Source organism: Plectropomus leopardus, chromosome 1 (assembly GCF_026936395.1).
Source record: "Plectropomus leopardus strain MGB_pleo_1.0 chromosome 1, ASM2693639v1, whole genome shotgun sequence".
NCBI classification, from domain to species: Eukaryota; Metazoa; Chordata; class Actinopteri; order Perciformes; family Serranidae; genus Plectropomus; species Plectropomus leopardus.
Window position 1 is genome coordinate 15,277,241 of NC_142176.1, and position 24,294 is coordinate 15,301,534.

Consider the following 24,294-nt stretch of genomic DNA (forward strand, 5'->3'; position numbering starts at 1 on the left):
AGTCTTTTGCAAAAACAGCAAAAAATACCATTTTATAGAAAGTTAAAAAAAAAATGACCGAAAAGGCAAGGCTATAGTAAGGCAAAAATTTCAAAATATGACATGTCTGAAAAACTGCTAAAAGCAACTGGAAACATCATAAAATATCCTGCAGAGAAACGCCATGGCATAGTCCTTTGCAAAAACGGCCAAAAACATCAAATTACAGCAAGTTGAAAAAATGACCAAAAAGGCAAGGCTATAGTAAGGCAAAAATGTCAAAATATGACGTGTCTCAAAAATAGCTAAAAACACCTCAAAACAGCAGAAAATAGCGTGCCAAAACACGCCAAAGCAAAGTCCTTTGCAAAAATGGCCAAAAACATCAAAATACAGCATGTTGAAAAAAGGACCGAAAAGGCAAGGCTATAGTAAGGCAAAAATGTCAAAATATGACATGTCTCAAAAATAGCTAAAAACACCTCAAAACAGCAGAAAATAGTGTGCCAAAGCATGCCATAGCATAGTCTTTTGCAAAAACAGCAAAAAATACCATTTTATAGAAGTTTTAAAAAAAAATGACCGAAAAGGCAAGGCTATAGTAAGGCAAAAATGTCAAAATATGACATGTCTCAAAAACAGCTAAGAACACCTCAAAACAGCATAAAATATCCTGCAGAGAAACGCCATGGCATAGTCTCTTGCAAAAACGGCCAAAAACATCAAATTACAGCATGTTGAAAAAATGACCAAAAAGGTAAGGCTATAGTAAGGCAAAAATGTCAAAATATGACATGTCTGAAAAATAGCTAAAAACACCTCAAAACAGCAGAAAATAGCATGCCAAAACACGCCATAGCAAAGTCCTTTGCAAAAACGGCCAAAAACATCAAAATACAGCATGTTGAAAAAATGACCGAAAAGGCAAGGCTATAGTAAGGCAAAAATGTCAAAATATGACATGTGTCAAAAATAGCTAAAAACACCTTAAAAGAGCAGAAAATAGCGTGCCAAAGCACGCCATAGCATAGTCTTTTGCAAAAACAGCAAAAAATACCATTTTATAGAAAGTTAAAAAAAAATGACCGAAAAGGCAAGGCTATAGTAAGGCAAAAATTTCAAAATATGACATGTCTGAAAAACTGCTAAAAGCAACTGGAAACATCATAAAATAACCTGCAGAGAAACGCCATGGCATAGTCCTTTGCAAAAACGGCCAAAAACATCAAATTACAGCAAGTTGAAAAAATGACCGAAAAGGCAAGGCTATAGTAAGGCAAAAATGTCAAAATATGACATGTCTCAAAAACAGCTAAAAACACCTCAAAACAGCAGAAAATAGCGTGCCAAAGCACGCCATAGCATAGTCTTTTGCAAAAACAGCAAAAAATACCATTTTATAGAAAGTTAAAAAAAAATGACCGAAAAGGCAAGGCTATAGTAAGGCAAAAATGTCAAAATATGACATGTCTGAAAAACTGCTAAAAGCAACTGGAAACATCATAAAATATCCTGCAGAGAAATGCCATGACATAGTCCTTTGCAAAAACGGCCAAAAACATCAAATTACAGCATGTTGAAAAAATGACCAAAAAGGCAAGGCTATAGTAAGGCAAAAATGTCAAAATATGACGTGTCTCAAAAATAGCTAAAAACACCTCAAAACGGCAGAAAATAGCGTGCCAAAACACGCCATAGCAAAGTCCTTTGCAAAAATGGCCAAAACCATCAAAATACAGCATGTTGAAAAAAGGACCGAAAAGGCAAGGCTATAGTAAGGCAAAAATGTCAAAATATGACATGTCTCAAAAATAGCTAAAAACACCTTAAAAGAACAGAAAATAGCGTGCCAAAGCATGCCATAGCATAGTCTTTTGCAAAAACAGCAAAAAATACCATTTTATAGAAAGTTAAAAAAAATGACCGAAAAGGCAAGGCTATAGTAAGGCAAAAATGTCAAAATATGACATGTCTCAAAAACAGCTAAAAACAACTGGAAACAGCATAAAATATCCTGCAGAGAAACGCCATGGCATAGTCTTTTGCAAAAACGGCCAAAAACATCAAAATACAGCATGTTGAAAAAATAACCGAAAAGGCAAGGCTATAGTAAGGCAAAAATTTCAAAATATGTCTCAAAAACAGCTAAAAACACCTCAAAACAGCATAAAATATCCTGCAGAGAAACGCCATAGCATAGTCCTTTGCAAAAACGGCCAAAAACATCAAATTACAGCATGTTGAAAAAATGACCAAAAAGTTAAGGCTATAGTAAGGCAAAAATGTCAAAATATGACATGTCTCAAAAATAGCTAAAAACACCTCAAAACAGCAGAAAATAGCATGCCAAAACACGCCATAGCAAAGTCCTTTGCAAAAGGGCCAAAAACATCAAAATACAGCATGTTGAAAAAATGACCGAAAAGGCAAGGCTATAGTAAGGCAAAAATTTCAAAATATGACATGTCTCAAAAATAGCTAAAAACACCTCAGAACAGCAGAAAATAGCATGCCAAAACACGCCATAGCAAAGTCCTTTGCAAAAACGGCCAAAAACATCAAAATACAGCATGTTGAAAAAATGACCGAAAAGGCAAGGCTATAGTAAGGCAAAAATGTCAAAATATGACATGTCTCAAAAACAGCTAAAAACACCTCAAAACAGCATAAAATATCCTGCAGAGAAACGCCATGGCATAGTCTCTTGCAAAAATGGCCAAAAACATCAAATTACAGCATGTTGAAAAAATGACCAAAAAGGTAAGGCTATAGTAAGGCAAAAATGTCAAAATATGACATGTCTCAAAAATAGCTAAAAACACCTCAAAACAGCAGAAAATAGCATGCCAAAACACGCCATAGCAAAGTCCTTTGCAAAAACGGCCAAAAACATCAAAATACAGCATGTTGAAAAAAGGACCGAAAAGGCAAGGCTATAGTAAGGCAAAAATGTCAAAATATGACATGTCTCAAAAATAGCTAAAAACACCTCAAAACAGCAGAAAATAGCGTGCCAAAGCATGCCATAGCATAGTCTTTTGTAAAAACAGCAAAAAATACCATTTTATAGAAAGTTAAAAAAAATGACCAAAAAGGTAAGGCTATAGTAAGGCAAAAATGTCAAAATATGACATGTCTCAAAAATAGCTAAAAACACCTTAAAAGAGCAGAAAATAGCGTGCCAAAGCACGCCATAGCATAGTCTTTTGCAAAAACAGCAAAAAATACCATTTTATAGAAAGTTTAAAAAAAATGACCGAAAAGGCAAGGCTATAGTAAGGCAAAAATTTCAAAATATGACATGTCTGAAAAACTGCTAAAAGCAACTGGAAACATCATAAAATATCCTGCAGAGAAACGCCATGGCATAGTCCTTTGCAAAAACGGCCAAAAACATCAAATTACAGCATGTTGAAAAAATGACCAAAAAGGCAAGGCTATAGTAAGGCAAAAATGTCAAAATATGACGTGTCTCAAAAATAGCTAAAAACACCTCAAAACAGCAGAAAATAGCGTGCCAAAACACGCCAAAGCAAAGTCCTTTGCAAAAACGACCAAAAACATCAAAATACAGCATGTTGAAAAAAGGACCGAAAAGGCAAGGCTATAGTAAGGCAAAAATGTCAAAATATGACATGTCTCAAAAATAGCTAAAAACACCTCAAAACAGCAGAAAATAGCGTGCCAAAGCATGCCATAGCATAGTCTTTTGCAAAAACAGCAAAAAATACCATTTTATAGAAATTTTTAAAAAAAATGACCGAAAAGGCAAGGCTATAGTAAGGCAAAAATGTCAAAATAGAAAGTTATAGAAAGTTAAAAAAAAATGACCGAAAAGGCAAGGCTATAGTAAGGCAAAAATGTCAAAATATGACATTTCTCAAAAACAGCTAAAAGCAACCGGAAACATCATAAAATATCGTGCAGAGAAACGCCATAGCATAGTCTCCTGCAAAAATGGCCAAAAACATCAAAATACAGCATGTTGAAAAAAGGACCGAAAAGGCAAGGCTATAGTAAGGCAAAAATGTCAAAATATGACATGTCTCAAAAATAGCTAAAAACACCTCAAAACAGCAGAAAATAGCGTGCAGAGAAAGGTCATAGCATAAAATATTGCAAAAATGGCCAAAAACATCAAAATACAATATGTTGAAAAAATAACCGAAAAGGCAAGGCTATAGTATGGCAAAAATGTCAAAATATGACATGTCCCAAAAACAGCTGAAAACACCTCAAAGTAGCAGAAAATAGTGTCCTCAAACACGGCATAGCATAGTCTTTTGCAACAACGACAATAAACACTATAATAAAGTATGTTGAAAAAATGACCGAAAAGGCAAGGCTATAGTATGGCAAAAAATGTCAAAATATGACATGTCCCAAAAACAGCTGAAAACACCTGAAAACATCATACCATATCGTGCAGAGAAAAGCATAGAATGTTGCAAAAACTGTAAAAAAAAAAACAAAAAAAAAAACCACTGTTTTTATAACATGTTGAAAAAATGCCCGATAAGGCAAGGCTATAGTATCATGAAAATGTCAGAAAATTACATGTCCCACAAGCAGGTGAAAATTGTGCATAAAATAGTGTGCAGCCTTTCAAGTCCATGTGACCAGTTTTGCCCATGAGTGTTTGGTGCACCTGCCTCCAACCTGCTCTCTGCTAGCTCATGATTACAATGCCACCTTTTCTGTCCAGTGATGTTTTCATCTGAAAGCAGGTCTCACACTGTAAAAGCTGAAAGCACTGACAGAAAGGTCATGATTGTTTTGTTAAACGGTTCATTAGTGTTAGATGAAACATGCTTAAACTTTTCAAAGTATTCATTCCAATAGGTTGTTGCACAATGGTATAATGTTGCCTGCTGGCAACACTCAGACAATCTCAAAAAACAGGATTTTTTTTACATTTTAATTTCCGTTGTAACCTGTTGAGATTATTTAGTGTTTTTCAGGTGTTTTTAAATAATTTTTGTTCAAATTTCAAGAAATAACTCTCTTTTTTCATAACTCACCTTTGTGGTCCAGTGTTGCCTCAAGGCAACATACCCCAAAGAGATTCCCCCCAAATTTTTTTTAGATGTTTATTTGGTCTATTTAATGACCAAAAAAACTCCAAACATTCTTTTTTCTTTACTGGCATCATGATATGTACCATAGAGGATTAAACTAAGAATTCTTTGATTGCCACATTGATAGTAAAGAATGAAGGATTTCAGAGCTCTTGACACAGTAGTTGGCGATTGACTTACTTTTGTACAATATTAAGCAGACAGCAAATAAGATTCCACATTTATTCAAAAAGACAACAAAACACACATTATATCTTCTGCTGCTAATACTGCTAATATATCCAAGTATATATACTAGTGTGGATGTGTAAGTGTATGTGTATGTGAGAGAGAGAGAGAGAGAGAGAGAGAGAGAGAGAGAGAGAGAGAGAGGGGGTTTTTAAGTTCCTTTTCTGTGTGCTTCTGTTGATAGCCAATTTATGAGTGTATGGATCTGTTATGTAGATAAGGTTCCTTGGTTAGTGAAAGGGTGTTTAGTTGCATGCAAGACCCTGTGTGTGTGTGAGGCATGAACAAACTAAAACCAAACCAACCGATAACCTAATAACAAAGAAATCAAAACATCAAATAATTCAGTAGCATTACATCAATAAATGGTACACACAATATGATGAAAGACAAAGTAAACAGTCTTGCTCTACCTATGTCCTAATCCAGATGTTACTTGCCAGTCCACGAGTGGGAGAACGGTTCTTTGCGGTGCTGGATGAAAAACAGGGGTTCTGGTTCAGTTCTTGCTGTGCAGTTCCAAGGATCCAGGAGGAGGCTGGCTGTCCTTACAGATACAGCAGTTCAGTGCTAATTCGGTTCTACCCTCCTTGTGGCTTGAGAAGTTAACTGTGGCTTTCTAACTTCTATAGTCTCGTCAGGCTGGGAGAGTAGGGCTGAGACAAGGCTGCGATTCCTGCTGTGAGCTTAGGTGTGGAAGGGGGTTAGGGCAGAGCAGTTCCTCCAGACCTGTAACCTTCCTGAGAGGAGGTATGGGAGCGAGAACCAGAAGAATAGCAGAGGCTTCTCTTCTTGGCTTGATGACATCCTGGGAGGTCAAGGTGGTGAACCAATCATGTCTGGAGATAAGTCCATGGGAAGGGACTAACACTAAGGTGCGAAAGGCGAAGGACCCTGGGGGTTGAGGCAAATGGCTGTCCATTTGTTCCACAGAACAAGGATCGTGCAGTCTCAGCCACTATTTCCAATGGAGCTGGACTTACAGGAGATGACTTCACATGTCCTGTTAAAGTGGTACAAGTAAACAAATCATCTGTGCGGTCCCTTGATTCCGAACACTGTATTATTATGTTTTTGGCTGTTTTTTTTAACATTCTATACTACGTGTTTTGACATGCTATAATATGTGGTTTTCCGCTGTATTTTTAACATTTCATATTTTGACATTTTTTTCATCGTATCACATTTTCTGCCATTTTTTTGAGCTGCTGTATTATGATGTGTTTGGCTGTTTTTTTCAACACGCTATGCTATGTTATGTCTCAACATGCTATACTATGTGGTTTTCAGCTGTTTTTGGGATATGTCAAACTTTGACATTTTTATAGCCTTGTCTTTTCGGTCCTTTTTTCAACATGTTATATTATGGTGTTTTTGGCCATTTTTGCAAAATACTAAACTATGGCATGTGTTTGCACACTATTTTATGCTGTTTTGAGGTGTTTTCACCTGTTTTTGGGACATGTCATATTTTGACATTTTTGCTGTACTGTAGCCTTGCCTTTTCGGTCATTTTTTCAACATGCTATATTATGATGTTTTTGGCTGTTTTTGCAACGTTCTATGCTACAGCCCTTCTCTGCGCGCCTATTTATGCTGTTTTGAGGTGTTTTCAGCTGTTTTTTAGACATGTCATATTTTGACATTTTTGCCATACTATAGCCTTGCCTTTTCTGTGATTTTTTCAACATGCTATAAAATGGTGTTTTTGGCTGTTTTTGCAAAAAACAGTGCTATGGCGTGTTTTGATACACTATTTTCTGCTGTTTTGAGGTGTTTTCAGCTGTTTTTGGGATGTCATATTTTGACATTTTTGCCATACTATAGCCTTGTCTTTTTGGTCATTTTTTTTAACATGCTGTATTTCGATGTTTTTGGCTGTTTTTGCAACATTCTTTGCTATGGCTGTTATGGCATGCTAATTTATGCAGTTTTAATGTGGTTTTAGCTGTATTTGGGACATGTCATATTTTGACATTTTTGCCATACTCTTCGTTTTTTTTTTCAACATGCTTTAAAATGCTTTTTTTGGCCGTTTTTGCAAAAGAGTATGCTATGGCGTGTTTTGATATGCTATTTTCTGCTGTTTTGAGGTGTTTTCAGCTGTTTTTGGGACATGCCATATTTTGACATTTTTGCGTTACTATAGCCTTGCCTTTTCGGTCATTTTTTTAGCATGCTGTATTTTGGTGTTTTTGACTGTTTTTGCAAAAGACTATGCTATAGCGTGTTTTGGCATGCTATTTTCTGCTGTTTTGAGGTGTTTTCAGCTGTTTTGGGGACATGTCATATTTTGACATCTTTGCCATACTATAGCCTTGCCTTTTCGGTCATTTTTTCAACATGTTTTATTATAGTGTTTTTTGTCGTTTTTGTAAAGAACTATGCTATGGCGTTTCTCTGCAGGATATTTTATGCTGTTTTCAGGTGTTTTTAGATGTTTTTGAGACATGTCATATTTTGACATTTTTGCCTTACTATAGCCTTGCCTTTTCGGTGATTTTTTCAACATGCTATAAAATGGTGGTTTGGCAGTTTTTGCAAAAGACTGTGCTATGGCATGATTTGGGATGATATTTTCAGGGGTTTTTAGGTGTTTTTAGCTGTTTCTGAGACATGTCATATTTTGAAAATATAAAATTGTAGTTTTGGGCTGTTTTTGGGACGTCATATTTTGATATTTTTGCCATACTATAGCCTTGCCTTTTCGGTCATTTTTTCAACATACAATATCGTGGTGTTTTTGGCTGTTTTTGCAAAATACTATTCTATGGCATGTCTTGACATGCTATACTACAACCAGGACTCGCTTTGGTGTGTTTGTGTCTTGATAGCGGCAAGTGATTGATTGAGAGGTGATGGCATTTGATGGGTTGCGTCACTCGATCCTGGTTTGAGGAGACTCAGGTTTCTCTTCAATGTTTTTGAAATTGCATATTAAATATAAAATTTAGTTTATGAACTAAGACTTATATTTTCACTGAACTTTTTATAATATAATTATTTTTTAGGAATTATGTATGACTGCTATTTTTTAAAATACATCTTTTTTTAAATCTCACTAATCTCATCTAATATGTCGAAAAACACCATACCGTAGCATGTCAGAAAAAGTCATAGTATAGCATGTTGTAGAAGTTTAAGTGTGGAATGTAAAAAAAAAGGTCCAAAAAGTCAATATTTTAAGTGTTCTAAAGTCATTGTATACTATATTGAAAAACGCCATACTATAGCATGTCAAAAAAGTTGTTTTACCAAATGTCAAAAGTCATAGTATAGCATGTTTAAGCAGTTTGTAGTATTGCATCTTTAAAAAAAAAAAAAAAACAGTCCAAAAGTCAATATTTCAAGTGTTTTACAGTCAAAGTATAGTATGTCCAAAAACACTGTACTATAGCATGTCGAAAAATGGTCAAAAAAGTGATCCCTCCAAATGTTGAAAAAAAGTTCATAGTATAGAATGCTGTAGGTTTTTTGAGCGACATACTACACTACAATGTTTTTCATTATATTTGAGCGACATACGATACTATGACATTTTTCATGATTCTTGAATGAAATAGTATACTATGACGTTTTTCCTGATTTTTTCTTTTCTTTTAGGCAAATGCAAATATTAGCCATTTTTATCTGTATTCTCTGGTCATGCAGCACCAATTTCAAAAATATTTGCATCTTTCTTCAGAAAGAGCTCAGTTTTATGAAAAGACCACCTTTCCAACAATTAAATACTTTTCCAAGAAAGAGAATGTTGTCGAATTGTTGTTGAATGTTGAATGATATGCCTGCTGTGCATCCACCAGGCATTTCTACCTCAATTTTCTCCTCAACCAGTATAAAGGACTGCCTCTTCATCCTTTATTTTTTGAAAATGTATTTTTTTCAGCATGTAATCAGAGCTCATAGGCGAATGACTTAGTTCAGAAACACAACTCAGCAGGAGATCGAGAGCTCTTTTTGGATGGTTCAACACTGCTTTTCCATGGCAACCACTTTACAGTAATTTCACCGTCCCAGAACTACCACATTCAGGATTTGTACTTTTACTGTAGTGGGGGATTTTTATGACACAGTGACCCTGGAAATAAGTTTGACATTATGTAAGGACACAATTTGTAAACTAGAGTAATGGCCAGAGGAAAAAATATTCAAAGGGACAACACATTCTTATTAAAGATGTTTTTAAACCATCAGTGTCTTTATGGTGTAAAATATAGTGTCATTTTTGAGGGAAATATTTTAAGAGTAGTCTGACTCACCAGATGCTGATGATTTTGGTCAGTATTTTTCCTTCCTTCTGCTATCTGCGTTTCTCCATTTCCAAATCCCATTTGCTAAGGGAAAAAACAAAAATTTCACACGTACACACTGAAAATGGCACATTTTGACAAAGATTTACATTGTGTGATAAGACATGCCTCCTTTCTTCTTTCTGTGAATTTTTGTAAAGATCTACATCATATAAAATAACCTTTGGCAACACATCAGAAAAGCCTTGACTGTCTTATTGGACTCAGATGTTGATCTGTTTTCTGACACAGCCAGTCAGAGCTGATTTGCAGCATCTTTTAATTTTGGCAGCAACATTTGCTAGTGACACTGACTCAACTAATGTACCAATCAGTTCCTTTTCACACAAGCTTTTTTGATATTCTTGTAATGTTCTGCCAGAGCCACATGCAGCCAGCAAATCGACTGGGGTTATATCAGGTCCAGTGAGGTCCTCAAGAGCTTAAGTAGGCTATAGTAATGCTTTACCTCTAGGGCACCAGTTATCAAATTATGTTTGTCTTTTTTATCATTCAAAATTGAATCACACAGTGACATATAAATGTTAATGTTTTTTCTACATAGCACTTGACAGTGCTTGCTTTTCAACATGCAAATGTTTAACCAAAACATGCTGACACTGTTTTGCTTGGGCACTGTTGTTGCATCCTAGGCTTTGTGCCACCCAAGACAGTTATGATTGGTTAAAAGAAACAAAAACAAGCCAGAGCATTTTTCCCCTATAGCACAAAGATAACTGTGGATTCCAGACCTTTCTCTAGCGCTGACACAGTGCTGTAAAGATAGATACGCTAAACTACGTTAACAGTAAATGCCGTGTTCATGTAATGATGGAGGATGTTGGTCTAATTCACTGATAATCTAGTAATGGAAACGATCTGGCTGTTGGAAAAAAAAGACAATTAGGAAGACTCACTCCTACCTTATGAGTGTACTTTGCTCTAGAAATAAATTACTGGCATATTCAACAATAAGATTTGGTGCCATACTGTTTAGGAAAATTGGTTAATTTGCAAACATCTACACAAAACAGACAGAATTCCTGAGCCGATCATCCCGCACACAGGTTAAGCATACACATAATTAAAACATTTATTGCAGTAGCTGTATACCTGTAGAGTAGTAACAAGGATTAACTGTTTCAGTATCTGTGATGTCAAACACCCTCACAATTGACAAACATACTGCGATAAGCAAATCACTCCATCCCACTTAACTTCTTTATATCGTGACATAAATATGAAAGTGCTTTACAAACTGAATGTCTCCTTAATGCACAAATCAACTCTATTCCAACAAAGGAAAATGACACAAAATGAACAAGTTAATTTATAAAAGCTATATCTTTTAGCATGCTATTCCATTGTGTAATTTTGCCTTCCATGCTGTGGAATAAAACAAAGTTGTTCAGACAGTGGAATGACAGATGATCTTTCATGGTTGACCCATTATCTGCACATGCCTTTGTGTTTTTCTTCAGTACCAACAACTCAGTTTTGTACTTTAATATCTGTGTGATTATGTCTCTAAATTTGGCAAACATTCAATGCATAAGGCATTTGATTATCAGACTGGTTTGTCTTTGTAGCCAACATGTTTTTGTCATTTAAATAAGCACAATTCAGTGTTTTGAAGAAACATCATGAAGGCACGGTGATTAAAGTGTTATCTAAATCTGTGTTTTCTTACATATGGAAAATAATATACTGCGTGGAAATAATATATATACATATGTCAATAAATTGCAGGTACTACTGAGGGATTGCACTCAGTTAAATCACAATTTGAATAAAATCTATACAATGATAAGATCAACGTTAGATAAAACATTTAGCCATTTACAAATATATTGCTATTTAATCGTACTGAACACTTTCAAAATCAGTTTATAGAGGAGAGCTTTTCATTTTTATAATGCACATATTGAGCACTGACATCCTTCATACAAAGTGTATTTTTTAAAAAAGGTTTGCCTGTGTTTGTTTGTTTTTGTTTTTTTTTACTACTTGAAGAAAATTATTATGAAATATGGGCAACATTGAGAATATTACGGTATGGAAATTTCAAAATTAACCATAGTTTTTTTTTTTTAGTTTTTTTTTTTAAATAATTAGGTTAATGTTTTCTTGTTGTACATTATGCCACATTATAGATCTTTGCCCAGTTGAGTCCCCAAATCCTGATGACAAGCCATTATAACAACAACAGCCGAAAACTGTCCTATTCACTGTGGTTATTACAGGTACATGATAGTGGTTAATAAGTCTTATTTACAGGCACACAGACAATAACAGAATAAACAAGTGTCCACTAACAGTGTTATTAGAACAACACCCTCTGAAATGTAATTCCATTTTCTTTGATTGTGTTGATTAATATAGTCCTGAACAACTCAATAACAACCACACCACAAATATTCGTATATACTGGTCAGCCATGGAAGTTTTTTTTTCTTCTTGTAATTTGTTTTCATTTACTCCATTTTACGCTTGTCTGTCCTCCACTGGTCCAAATCACACATGAAGTGGACAGAAAATGTTACGTTGAAGAAATCCATGGAGGTTAATTAAAAAAAAGAGGTTTCCTCTAGAGCCATAGTAAAGCTGAATCGTAGAGAACACAGCGTAAGCACTATAGTACATGTGGCTATCACACTGCAGAAGCATCAACTTAAGTGGGAAGAGATGAAACTAGAAAGAAAACAATAAAAGAGGAGAGGAGCTCAGGTGGACGTCTCACAGCACAGAAGCAAAATCCGTCTTATAGCTGCTGGTCCTTTGGGCTGTCTGGGCAGGAGGCTGGCTGGCAGGACTTCAGACTCACCAGTGGAATATCAGCCATGCCACTGCTGGTGAAGTGTCCCTCTCCACTACCAAACTGCTTCCTGTCACCAAAATGCTCTGACCGCCCACTCTCATTTTTCCAGGTTCTGGTCAGAGTATGTCCATTGAGAAGTTTTTCCTTGGGACCCCACTCCCTCTGAGATCCAAAGCTTGACACTGGTGACTTGGGCTGCTGGTATGTTCCCAGTGTCGGGGGCATCCAGCAGTTGTCTGAATGTCCCAGAACTAGGCATTCCTGCGTGCACATCTCTGTAGCTTCCACTAGGCCACGAGGTCCCAGGGGGCCATCTAAAGCAGAACAAAAAAAAACCAACAACAACAAAAACAAATACAAAAAATATAAAATATTGGTCAGACACAATAATAGTTTAATTACCTGTAGTTGTTCCAATACCAGTATTGAAAATTTATCAAATACTGTCTAAAATGTTGTGTCGGCGCGAACACAAATATATGCTTGATTTGATATTATGTAATTTGTTAAAAAACTTTAAAGTATCTTCACACCTTGTCAGTTTTCCTGGAAATTACTTTTTTTTAGCTGCCATAAAACAGTAGCATTAACACACATTGCATTGTGTAGCTGTTGGCAACTACTGTTTTAGACTGCTTAAAAAGAACTGATCTCAGGTAAATAGTACAATGCTAGCATATAGCAAAATGTCAGCAATTTATCAATATTTTACACTGGAGAGTATCACCATTAAAATGGCAATGTGCAGCCCTCATTCTATTTATGTATTTGCTATCATTGTTGTATGGCATGGCTCTGGTTAAACCATTAGTACAACATAAACAATCATTTCACATCCATACAGGATTAGTAGTATACACCTGTTAATTTTTCTTAGCTCAGTGGTATCAGATCAGTTATCAGTATCTGCCAATACGCAGGTTCAGGAATCTGAATCTGTATTATTAGGGATTAAAAAGGGGTTTTGAAACATTTCATATGACCTGTATATTACAGTGCTTTACATGTTTGCATAGAATGGGACTGAACCTGATAGTCGGTGTTTGTTGCACAGTTTAAAAGGGATGTAATTCTTCATACAGAATTTAATGAAATAAATAAATTGGTCTACACTATTAATTTTGAAGCACCCTTACAATACATTTGAGTTATCGCTTCAGAGTTATGAATAAAAAAATTTAAAAAGATGAAAATTTGTCTTTGTTGGTACTTTATGAAGTACTGCATACAAATTGTTTTCCCTAACATAAACAGCTTTGTCTTATAAATTATGTTTATATTCATTAAACATAATATCTTGAGCAATCTTATCAGGGCTCGAGCACCATATGGTGCAAGGAACCTCTTGGAATGAAAGCAATTATTTATTAATTTTTTTTACCAAATGAATTACATTTTTGAATGTCTAAAGGGAATGTCGAAAACATGTGAACTGTCAGGAGGTTTAGCTCAGTGGGTAAGTGAAGTGGATAGTGTGTCTGAGGTTAGTGGTTCAAGTCTTATCTGGGACAGGTGACATTTGACTTTTATGGCTTAAATTAAATAAAATATCAGCTGATATATCTTTCTGCTGATATAAGTCATTGATGACGTACCTTGCAACGACAACTTAAAACAGTTCAGTAACACTCTTCAGTGTCTCCTGAATTTTCATAAACTGAATACTGGATTTTCCGTGGCCAAGAACTTAGTTGAATATCCCCCTGACTCATATATCAGTCAAGTTTTTGACAGACGTCACTGCCACTACTGAGCTCAAGTGTCTGGAGGTTTGGCTCAGTGGTTAAATCAGGCGATTAGTATGCCTGAGGTTGGTGGTTCAAGTCTTACTTGGGACAGCTGAATTTTGAAGACTAAACCCAAATCAAGCATATAGCTAAAGGGTACATTGAATACATGAAGTTGGTTTGAGAGACAGGAGGGACAGTCAAGACACAGGAAGTTGGGGAAAAGATAAGAAGTAAGGTTAAGAGACAGGAAAGTCAGTCAAGTTACATGCAGTTGGGTTGTGAGACAGGAAGAGACAAGAAGTTGATTTGAGAAACAGGAAGTTGGGTTGAGAGACAGGTAGTTAGTCAAGTTACAACAATTTAAGTTGACAGACAGGAAGTTGAGTTGAGAGACAGGAAGTTGAGTGAAGGTAGAAGATGGAGGTAAAAGATTAGAGTATAAGAGGTAAAAAATAGGAATAAGAACGGGTCAGACAGTAGAAAGTAAGGGACTGGAATAGGAAAGTCAGGAAAGTGGCTGAGTAGCAAGGTAGGAAAGTCAGGCACATAGCACAACGCAGCCTAGCACAAGTCTGGAAAGATAACAGAAAGGGATGATACATCCCTTAGGTCTTGATAATGTACCTTGCAATGATCACTTAAAACAGTTAAAAAACACACCTCCTTCTCCTTCTCTTCTGATTTTTTATACACTGAATACTGATTTTTTCCTGCCAGGAACTGTTGATCATCGGCCTGACTATCAGTCAAGTTTTTCACAGACATCACTGGCGATACTGAATGTTGCGTTTCAACACCATATGACCCTTATATCACAGCAGACAGATATATCAGTCGATATTTTATTTTATTTATGCCATAAAATATAATTTGGCTGTAGATTCATACAGTTTAGACACTGATTCTGATTGCAGAACAAATTAAGGCACATAAAGTTGAGTAATATATTGTTTTGGCCAATAAATCAGGTGAAGTGGTCCCAAAACAGGTAAAACCAGTATCGGCAGATGCGTCTGTCAAAATCAAGGAATATCGGCCTGACTCATATATCAGTCTAGTTTTCGACAGACATCACTGCCAACACTGAATTTTGTGTTCAACAACATATGACTCTTATACCTGCACAGCAGACAAATACATCGGCCGATATTTTATTTTATTTATGCCATAAAATATCATTTGGCTGTAGATTCATACAGTTTAGACACTGATTGTGATTGCAGAACAAACTAAGGCACGTAAAGTTGAGTGATATATTATTTTGGCTGATAAATCAGGTGAAGTGGTCTTGAAACAGGTAAAACCAGTATCGGCAGATGCATCTGTCTCAATCAAGGAATAGCTGCCTGACTCATATATCAGTCGAGTTTTTGACAGACGTCACTGCTGATACTGAATTTTGCATGTCAAAAACATATGACCCATATAAAAGCACAGCAGAAAATATATCAGCCGATATGCTATTTAATTTAATGCCATAAAATATCAGTTGGCAGTAGATTCATATATCAGTTGAGGTGAGTTGAATTTTGTATTTCAACACAATATGACCCTTATATCAGCAGAGTAGAGAGATATATCAGCCAATATCTTGTTTATACTGTCATCCTCTTCCTCCATCTTTTACCTTCACTGAACTTCCTGTCTCTCAACTGAAGTTGTTGTAACTTGACTAACTTCCTGTCTCTCAACCCAACTTCCTGTTTCTCAACTCAACTTCTTGACTCTTGACTGTCCTTCCTGTCTCACAACCAAACTGCATGTAACTTGACTGACTTTCCTGTCTCTTAACCTTACTTCTTATCTTTTCCCCAACTTCCTGTATGTTGACTGTCCCTCCTGTCTCTTAACCCAACTTCATGTATTCAACCTTCCCTTTAGCTCTTTGCTTGATTTGGGTTTAATCTTCAAAATTCACTTGTCCCAAGTAAGACTTGAACCACCACCCTCAGGCACACTAACCACCTGAATTAACCACTGAGCTATACCTCCTGACACTGTATGTTTTCGACGTTCCCTTTAGCTCAGTATTGGAAGTGACGTCTGTTGAAAACTCAACTGATATATCAGTCAGGCCAATAATCAACTAAGTTCTTGGCAGGGAAAATTCAGCATTCAGTTTATGAAAATTCAGGAGACAATTGTGTGTTCTTTAACTGTTTTAAGTGTTTGTTGCAAGGTATGTCATTGATGACTTGTATCAGCAGAGCAGACAGATACATCAGGTGACATTTTATTTTATTTATGCCAAAAAAGTCAAATATCATGTGTCCCTGATAAGTCTTGAACCAGCAACCTCAGGCACACAAACCTCCTGACTTACCCACCGAGCCAAACCTCCTGACACTTTGCATGTTTACAACGTTCTGTTGAACTTGAACTTGCAATGTCATGGTTTATGAGCAAGTGTTTTATCAGACGAAGCCAATGCATTTGACACTTCTCCTGTGTTTTACCTTGAACAAAGCTCTTTGCCTTGGACAACTGAATTCACCTGTCCTGGGTGAGGTTGGAATTAATGATCTCATAGACTGCAGGGAAGCCCTCTTACCAACCAAGCTAAACCTTCAGACATTTCTAATGTGTTTTAAGTTGCGCTTTAGACTCTTCTCTGGGAAGCGGCCTGTAAAGCTTACTTGCCCTGGAGAAGGTTCAAACTCAACATTCCAAATAGTTTTTTGTTTAAATGTTAATTAATTAATTTACATGAATTTTTCATGGTTTGGTATACAAATGATGTATACCAAGATGATGTGGGATTTATGTGCCCTCAAGAGCCATCTAGTGGGTGCTGGAAGTACTACGAAGTATCTCACTCAATGGTCCGAACTCTCTGCGTGCATAATCCGTCTTTCACAGAAATGAACGACCGCTTTAGCAGGAGTTAACCATTACCCCAACATACATGGGGGTGCGAGGGACTTTTCTCCACGGCTTGCAGCTTTAATTTAATTTGTTTTTCCAATTTCTGATGTTGTAGGACAGGACGTTCATACTATATGTTAATTTTCTTTGTCAGATACAACTGCTCATTAATGCAAATATTTAATCCGCTAATAATGTGGCAGCAGTTCAATTAAAAAACAAGTATGTAAACACATTTAGGAGATCCAGTTGTTTTGGGCAAACATCAGAATGGGGAAGACATGTAACTGTGATCGTGGAATGATTGCTGGGGCCAGGCGAGTGGCTGGAGTATCTTAAAAACTGATGGATTTCCATGCACAACAGTCTCTGGAGTTTACAGAGAATGGTGTGAAAAACAACATAGTGTGAGCGGCGGTGTTCTGTGGGCAAATTGTTAATGAGAGCGGTCACAGGAGAATGATCAGACTGTTCAAGCTGATAGGAAGGCAACAGTAACTCAAATAGCTGTGCTTTGCAATAGTTCTATGCAGAGGAACATCTCTGAAAGCACAACACATCAAATGTTAAGGTAGATGGACTACAGCAAGGCATAATACATTGAACGTTAAGGCAGATGGGTTACAGCAGCAGAAGACCACAGCGGGTTTCCATTCCTGTCAGCCAACAAAAGGAGACCAAGACTGAAGTGAGCAGGGGCTCACCAAAAGTGGACAGCAGAGGTTTTAAACACATCACCTGAGAAACACAAATATGCTTGGAATACTCTAAAAGAATGTAGAATGTGTACAGGGAATATCAATAACCTGATTTCTCTGTGCTCATGCAAACACCATATCCCAAATTTAATTATAATCAGGATAAGCAACATGAACGGGTTATTAATGTTAACGTAATCAAACCCAGTTCAGTAAACTATAATGGCCTCCACAGTCACCAAATCTACATGCAGTAGAGCACCTTTGGGATTTGGTGGAATGGAAGATTTTCAGCATGAATGTGCAGCCAGCAAATCTGCAGCAACTCCATGATGCTATGATGTCAACAAGAATCTTTAAGTAAGAAAGTTTACCCAATAAGGTGGCCATTGAGTGTATAGCCAAAACCACTTGTTTTCCCTGACCATTTCCAAAGTATTATCTATGCCTACACATACGCTGAACACACTACACAAACCCTGGTCTCTCGTGTCAGTGTTTTTTATATGCCCAACATTTACTTGTTTCTTTGGTAAAAAAAAGTAGCCCTTCACTGAATAGAAACCTTTGCCAGTTCACATAATTACAGTAGCAATTATGTGTGCTTTGAAATGTAATATCTTAGTAGTATATAAATGTAATTTTATCCAAGACAGGGTTGAAATGAATGTACCACAGGTCAAATTGGAACCGTACACTGTTTTCTCTAGATCTGGCATTTGTTCAAACCCCTTTAGTGACTTAATTTCAAAAAGAGCAAAGCAAAACAACTGAACTGGCATCAGCGGGTATCCTCTGCTCATTGAGGCTCTCCGCCTCACATATGAGGTTCAGGTCATTTGAGTTCAGAGAGTTGGATTCAGCCGACCAACCAACAGCCTGAAAAATGAATGAGCCGTGCTTTCGGGAGATGGTGAGCGTGGGGAGCTATAGATCTTGAGGAGGATGAAAGGATAAATGAGTTCGCTCTGAGCACTGTCATTTAAATCCATAGAGACATTTACAGTGCCTACATAATACACTGTAAATAGACTGATCTACAGCCTAATAAGAGATTATCCTAGGCTGTAGTGATGTTGGGTGATATTCACTCGGTAATTAGGCTACCCAAACAAGCTAACTTTCTTCAAATCTTTTTTTATTTCCTAATATTTGATCTCAAACTTTTGATTAGGTTAAAGATTATTTTACACTATTACGTGCATATAATCTATCTGAGTGTCAGTAGATTTTCAGATACAATTTGCAAATATATTATTTTAACCCTTGTAATGTCAATAGCAGGATGTCCCAGAGTCTGCAGGCTCCACAGCTCACTATTTCTTTTTAAAACCCTTCAGTTGACATGATTTCACAGTAGAAATTATCCTAACATCCCCCCTTCCCCAAAACAAGGGGAAGAAAAAAAATGTTGAAGGTCAATTTGCATCACAACAAGTCATCGGTAGGACATTTCTCTCTAACTCACCGCTACCATCTGGCTACTTGTCTGATGAACATGCATCAACATTCAGACATAAAAAAAAATCAAACAAGTCAGTGTTTCAGGTGGCATTTCTTTAAATCTCAGTTGATAGAAAAGCATGCATAATGCATGAAATATAATACAGCGCTACTATTTGAAGAATTCTTCTCCTTTGAGTTGGTTTTATTCTCCTTTTTTAAAGAGGAAACCAATTCTGTCTGTGTTTGTATATCAAGCTTCAAAGGGTAATGAATTCATCTGTTTTTGTCCTAAAAGAGGAAATGATAACTATTTGTCCTAATTTGTCCCTTTGCTTCACAAAAAGCTAATTGGCTGGCGGGTAAGTTCAGTAATATTTCAAAGGGCTTTTTTTCTTTCTTTTTTTCCCCCAAAACTCCTGCCTGGACCTGTTTTTCTCCTCGCTAGTTTAAAATTCGACAATTTGAGAGTTTTTTCTGAACGAAAAGTTAGTTTATTACAAGAGCAAAAAGTAAATCTTGTGCTGGATTATATTAAGTCTTTATGTTAAACATAATACATCAGAATTAATTATGTGTACATTTACAGATTTTTGTGAAACTCAAAGGGATACTTGACTGATTTGTAGCAAGTTTTGTATTATAACAATGTTGGTTTTAACCTTTTTATTTTGGTGTTAGACTTAAAAAATTACCTGCCCTGGACACCGGCCTTCAATGTCTCAATCAGGACCAAACCCACTTCGTTCAATCAGTCATCTTGATAGCCTGAGCTATCAGGCCAAAAAAACTTGGTCTGTTTTCCTTACAGCTTTAAACTTTTTTTCTTTTCAGACATCAGCTTGAAAAAAATACTGAGAATTGAACCCAGATCCTCCAACATTCAAAGCATTCCTCTATCTCACTGAGCAAACGATTTGGAGACTCTTCAAGTTTCCTCCTTGAAGATATTCACCTACTCCTTTGGACAAAGGCACTCAAAATTCACTGAACTACTGTATATAAAAATACTATGGTTTTTCTATATATCGTTTTATTATGTGGCCAGCCTGTGCACATACATTTGGAGGCCATAAATTCCATGCAATACAACATGTTCGCAATCAAGAGTATTTTCATGAGGAAAATAATTATATCTTGTTCCTATACTTTTTTATGTCTTCTGACCCAAATGAAAGTACTATCATGAATGGTGGAAAAAGAGAGAGGAAAAAAAGGTACTATACCTATAGGCTCATTTGCCATGTTTTGATGACAGGTTCTTTGTCGGTCATTCATGCGTAGGACAATATGAGTTAGTGTTATTCTAGTCTAATAAGAACATATCATCATATTCCACTAAGCCGTGCCGCCTCAACAGTGGGTTCTGCCTTTGACAGCACATTCAGATATATGACGTGAAGAAAGGCAGAGCTTGAAGAGAGAGTCAGTCACTCTTCTGCGTGAATGTAGAGTCCATCACAATAACAGGCACCCATAATTGGCATGTGAGGAGTCTAACCAAGACACACATTATCATAGTTGCAAGAGGAACCACAGAGAGCAATAATACATGGTACCCGGGAGACAGAAAGATGAATTCCTCAAATGAGATTGTAGACGAGTGAGTAGACATCTGGGGAGCTGTTAGGAAAGAGAGATGGGAGAAAGGGAAAGCACTGCGCACATGTAGATGGTGTGCTTAGTTGTGCAGAGGAACGATTTGCAGACCTGCCATTTATGTGCCTTTTTGCTGTTTTCGTATTGTTAGGCAAATGGTTATAATGAAGGCATGATAATGGTGATGGCACTGATGTCATTTCTTTCAACTTTTTAATCATGGGCTGCTTGAAAAACAATGGAAATTGAAAAAAGAAATCCCTGACTGATTTGTGAATCACAGTATATCTCTATTTAGTATTAGCAGTTTGTGTATTGATTACAGCAAAATTAGGAAACTGTGATGTCCATATTTCTTGCAGAGTCAGTCATTAATCAAGGGCACTTTGTGCTTTGCTATTCCCCTGGTGTAATAAACATGACCATTTGAATGTAGATTGGTACAATCAGTGGCCCAAGTGGGCAGCAGAGGATAATTTGAATCAGCCATTTTCTTCTCTACTCTGTGCATACCTGCTGTTTGAGGCAATGCAGAGACAAAACCTGATTGAAAGACCACTTGAGACACCAAGCTGATAGTTTTAGAAAAAAACAAATACAGCCGTGTTTTTCTTACAGTATAAACCAGTAATCCCCATCCAGGGATACTCTGGATACCTTGGTGGTACTTCTGCATGTGCTGTGGGACAACTGGAAATATTGTGGAGATTAGATACTTAAAGATATGAATCTACATATTTGTGTTGAAAGGGAAACTAAACAGCAAAATAGCATTACAGATCTATGTGAGAAAGATATTTGGCATATGTAATAATATTAATAATAATAATAATAAAAATAATAATAAATGTATTTATATAGCACCTTTAAAAACAGATGTTTACAAAGAGCTTTGACAGACAAAGCATAGGCAGGAACTCAGGGAATAATTAAATAAACATCAACAAACATGACAAACAGAAAATACTAGGCAATTCAAACAAAAAGGAAAGAACAAATAAAGCAAATAAAAGTAATAAAACAGGCAGATCTTGAAAGGCAGCTAAAGTACTAAATGAATCAAGTTTTGGGAAATATAAGAATAAATACATTCAAAGACAACAAAAATGATATGAGGAATAATATAACAAGACAACATCACATCAGTGGGGATAAAACAAAGATAAGAAGATAAAAACAGATGGATAAGAGATAGATCAACAAGCAAATTAAAAAATAAAAATATGATAGAAAAAGGACATGAGCAGGATAAAGAACGGCTAAATTGAGTAAGAGCAGCGAAATGAAAAATGGAAGAGAGATAATAAATGAATAAATAAATAAACATAAAGGTGACATCACGTAAAAGCAAGTCTGTAAAAGTAAGTTTTACGAGGAGATTTGAAAGATGTCACTTGTTCTTTGAGCCTTATTACACAAAATGTAGTATCACAATAACCAATAAACTACTTGCTACAGAAGGCTGCCTATAAAAACTAACAACAGTCAGTTTAAAAATCTTAACCATTGTGATTTTGTAAAAACTAGTTAACAACTGAGCTACCTAAATACAATGGTTAAATGTAAATGGTTGGACTGTCCAACTCCTGCAACCACAAATGGTAAACTTGACCAAATCGACAACCTGAAATTATCATTTATCCAATAAAATACATATAGGGGTATTCAAAATAAAACATTGTGCTTGTACAGTCAAAATACAGGTCCAGATCTTTTTCCTGACAATTCTCATGGTAGTACAATAAAATATATTTACACTTCAGTGTAACTATATTTTACAATAAAAATATATTTACACTTCAGTGTAAATATATTTTATTGTACTACCATGGATGGGGATATATTTCATCTCCTCTACCAACCAAGAAAAAAGCAGACAATTGTTTTGTCCTCTTCATAAAGTACTGTGGAATATCACTCTCTGGACGCTCCACTCCACACTTCCGTGTTCAAAATTCTGACTCAGCATTCCAATATTTCAAACAAAACCAAAACACAGCTTCCAGTACACTGCATAGCTGCAAACTGCCATCCAGGTGTTCTTTTTCTTTGTTTCTTTTTTTGTTTGATGTTTTGTAAATGTGGAGCGAGCATACAGTACAAAGATAGTCAAAGATAAGACTTCCAAATGCTAACTCAGATCACATTGTGGTCTGTCTTGTACCAGTTTATGAGTCTCAATTAAAGAGGAATAAACCATGTAAATCAGAGTTTGATCATCTGAATGCCTAAAGAATCGTGAAGCATGCTTTGGTTGTAATGTGTGGAAGGAGTTTCATCATCCTTGGATGACATACCAACAGTACTATGGAACGACATAGTTTTGTGTGTAGTCAGTGATACCAATGAAGGAATGTTCAAACAAGATGTATATTACTAAAGATGTTGAGCATACTATTAATTTGAGAAACACCATCCTCGAGAACAGTAACACAAGCAAATTTAGGCATGTAGAAAAAAAAAAAAATTAGGGAGAGGCTTCAACAAGGAACCCCTTTTAAAAGCCACAATACCAAACACTTATGAGACAATATGAAGGGGACAAATGGACTGTCAACCACTCAGAAAACATTAGTGGCAACACAATAAGGCAGGGCTCACAAATAAACATAGCATTTTTTCTCTAGATATAACAAAAGGAATAATTCAGATCATGTTAATATTCTCAATTCAGTTACACCTATGGAGTCAAATAGAATTGCTGTTTACATTAAGCAGGTGAGGAGCGCTTTTAGTCATTAAATTCAGAGGAAGACCACAGGACCAGATAACCTCAGTGCATTTATTTAAAAAATAAAAATAAAAGTAGAAAATGCAGCAGAGCATGCATATGTGTGGCAACCTATTTTTCAGTGTACTGTAGGCACTCACGCAATTCCTAAAATGTAGAAGACCTTACAAATAAAACCTCTTTCAAAGAAAGCGTGTTGGAACTCAATGATAATCATCCTGTGGCCTATTATAGAGAATTTTTACTCAGCAGCTTAATTTTGAAAATCTTCAGCTGGCAAACTGGACCCTTACCAGTTTGCATATAAGCAGAATCATAGCAACAATAATACACCTAATATTGAAGCTTCACACAAGCCTAGAACAAGGTTCTCTTTTTATATTTTCATCACCATTCAACACAAATCAGCCAGAGCTATGATCACCAAAGATGATTCAACTAAAACTTAATCCTCATTATTCTGTCTTATAAATAGAGCGCAGATAGTTAAAGTTAAGCCGGGCTCAGACTATAGGAGTTTTAGTCTGATTTATCCCAGATTCACCCCTCCCTGCAGGAGGCAGAACCTTCTACCCTTAGCTGTCCTCCCACTGGGACAGACTTTTTGACATTGTTAAAGAATGAGTCCAGATTCAGTGCCCGTTTGTTAAGCACCGTCTGTAACCTCCCTAAACTCCCACCTTATTAGCCATTGTCTTCTTTGTTTACTTTTTTGCAGTTTGTCATTGACTTAATTCTCTTGTGGCCTGACCTACTGTCCAGCGTATTACATTACCGTAATCAATACATATATACTCACAAAGACAAAGCCTTATTCACATTTTTTCCCTTGCACA

The 24,294-nt window shown here is 36.2% G+C and overlaps 1 protein-coding gene and 1 long non-coding RNA gene across 8 annotated transcripts in view; one reads left to right on the forward strand and one right to left on the reverse strand.

Moving 5' to 3' along the window:
• LOC148190382 (uncharacterized) overlaps positions 1-24,294 on the forward strand; it is a 127,376-nt gene that overhangs the window by 54,529 nt on the left and 48,553 nt on the right. The window lies entirely within an intron of this gene.
• Positions 4,013-24,294, reverse strand: part of pcdh9 (protocadherin 9) — a 285,117-nt gene continuing 264,835 nt past the window's right edge. For 2 of the 6 annotated variants that reach the window (XM_088076118.1, XM_088076108.1), the window contains 2 exons: positions 9,545-12,706; positions 4,013-6,288 (listed from right to left, as the gene is read on the reverse strand). In XM_088076118.1, the coding sequence (XP_087932244.1) occupies positions 12,336-12,706 (371 nt within the window). In that variant the 3' untranslated portion in view covers positions 4,013-6,288; positions 9,545-12,335. Of the gene's footprint in view, positions 6,289-9,544; positions 12,707-24,294 lie in introns of those variants that run through there. The other 4 variants (XM_088076136.1, XM_088076128.1, XM_088076099.1 and 1 more) reach the window with 3 other exon arrangements.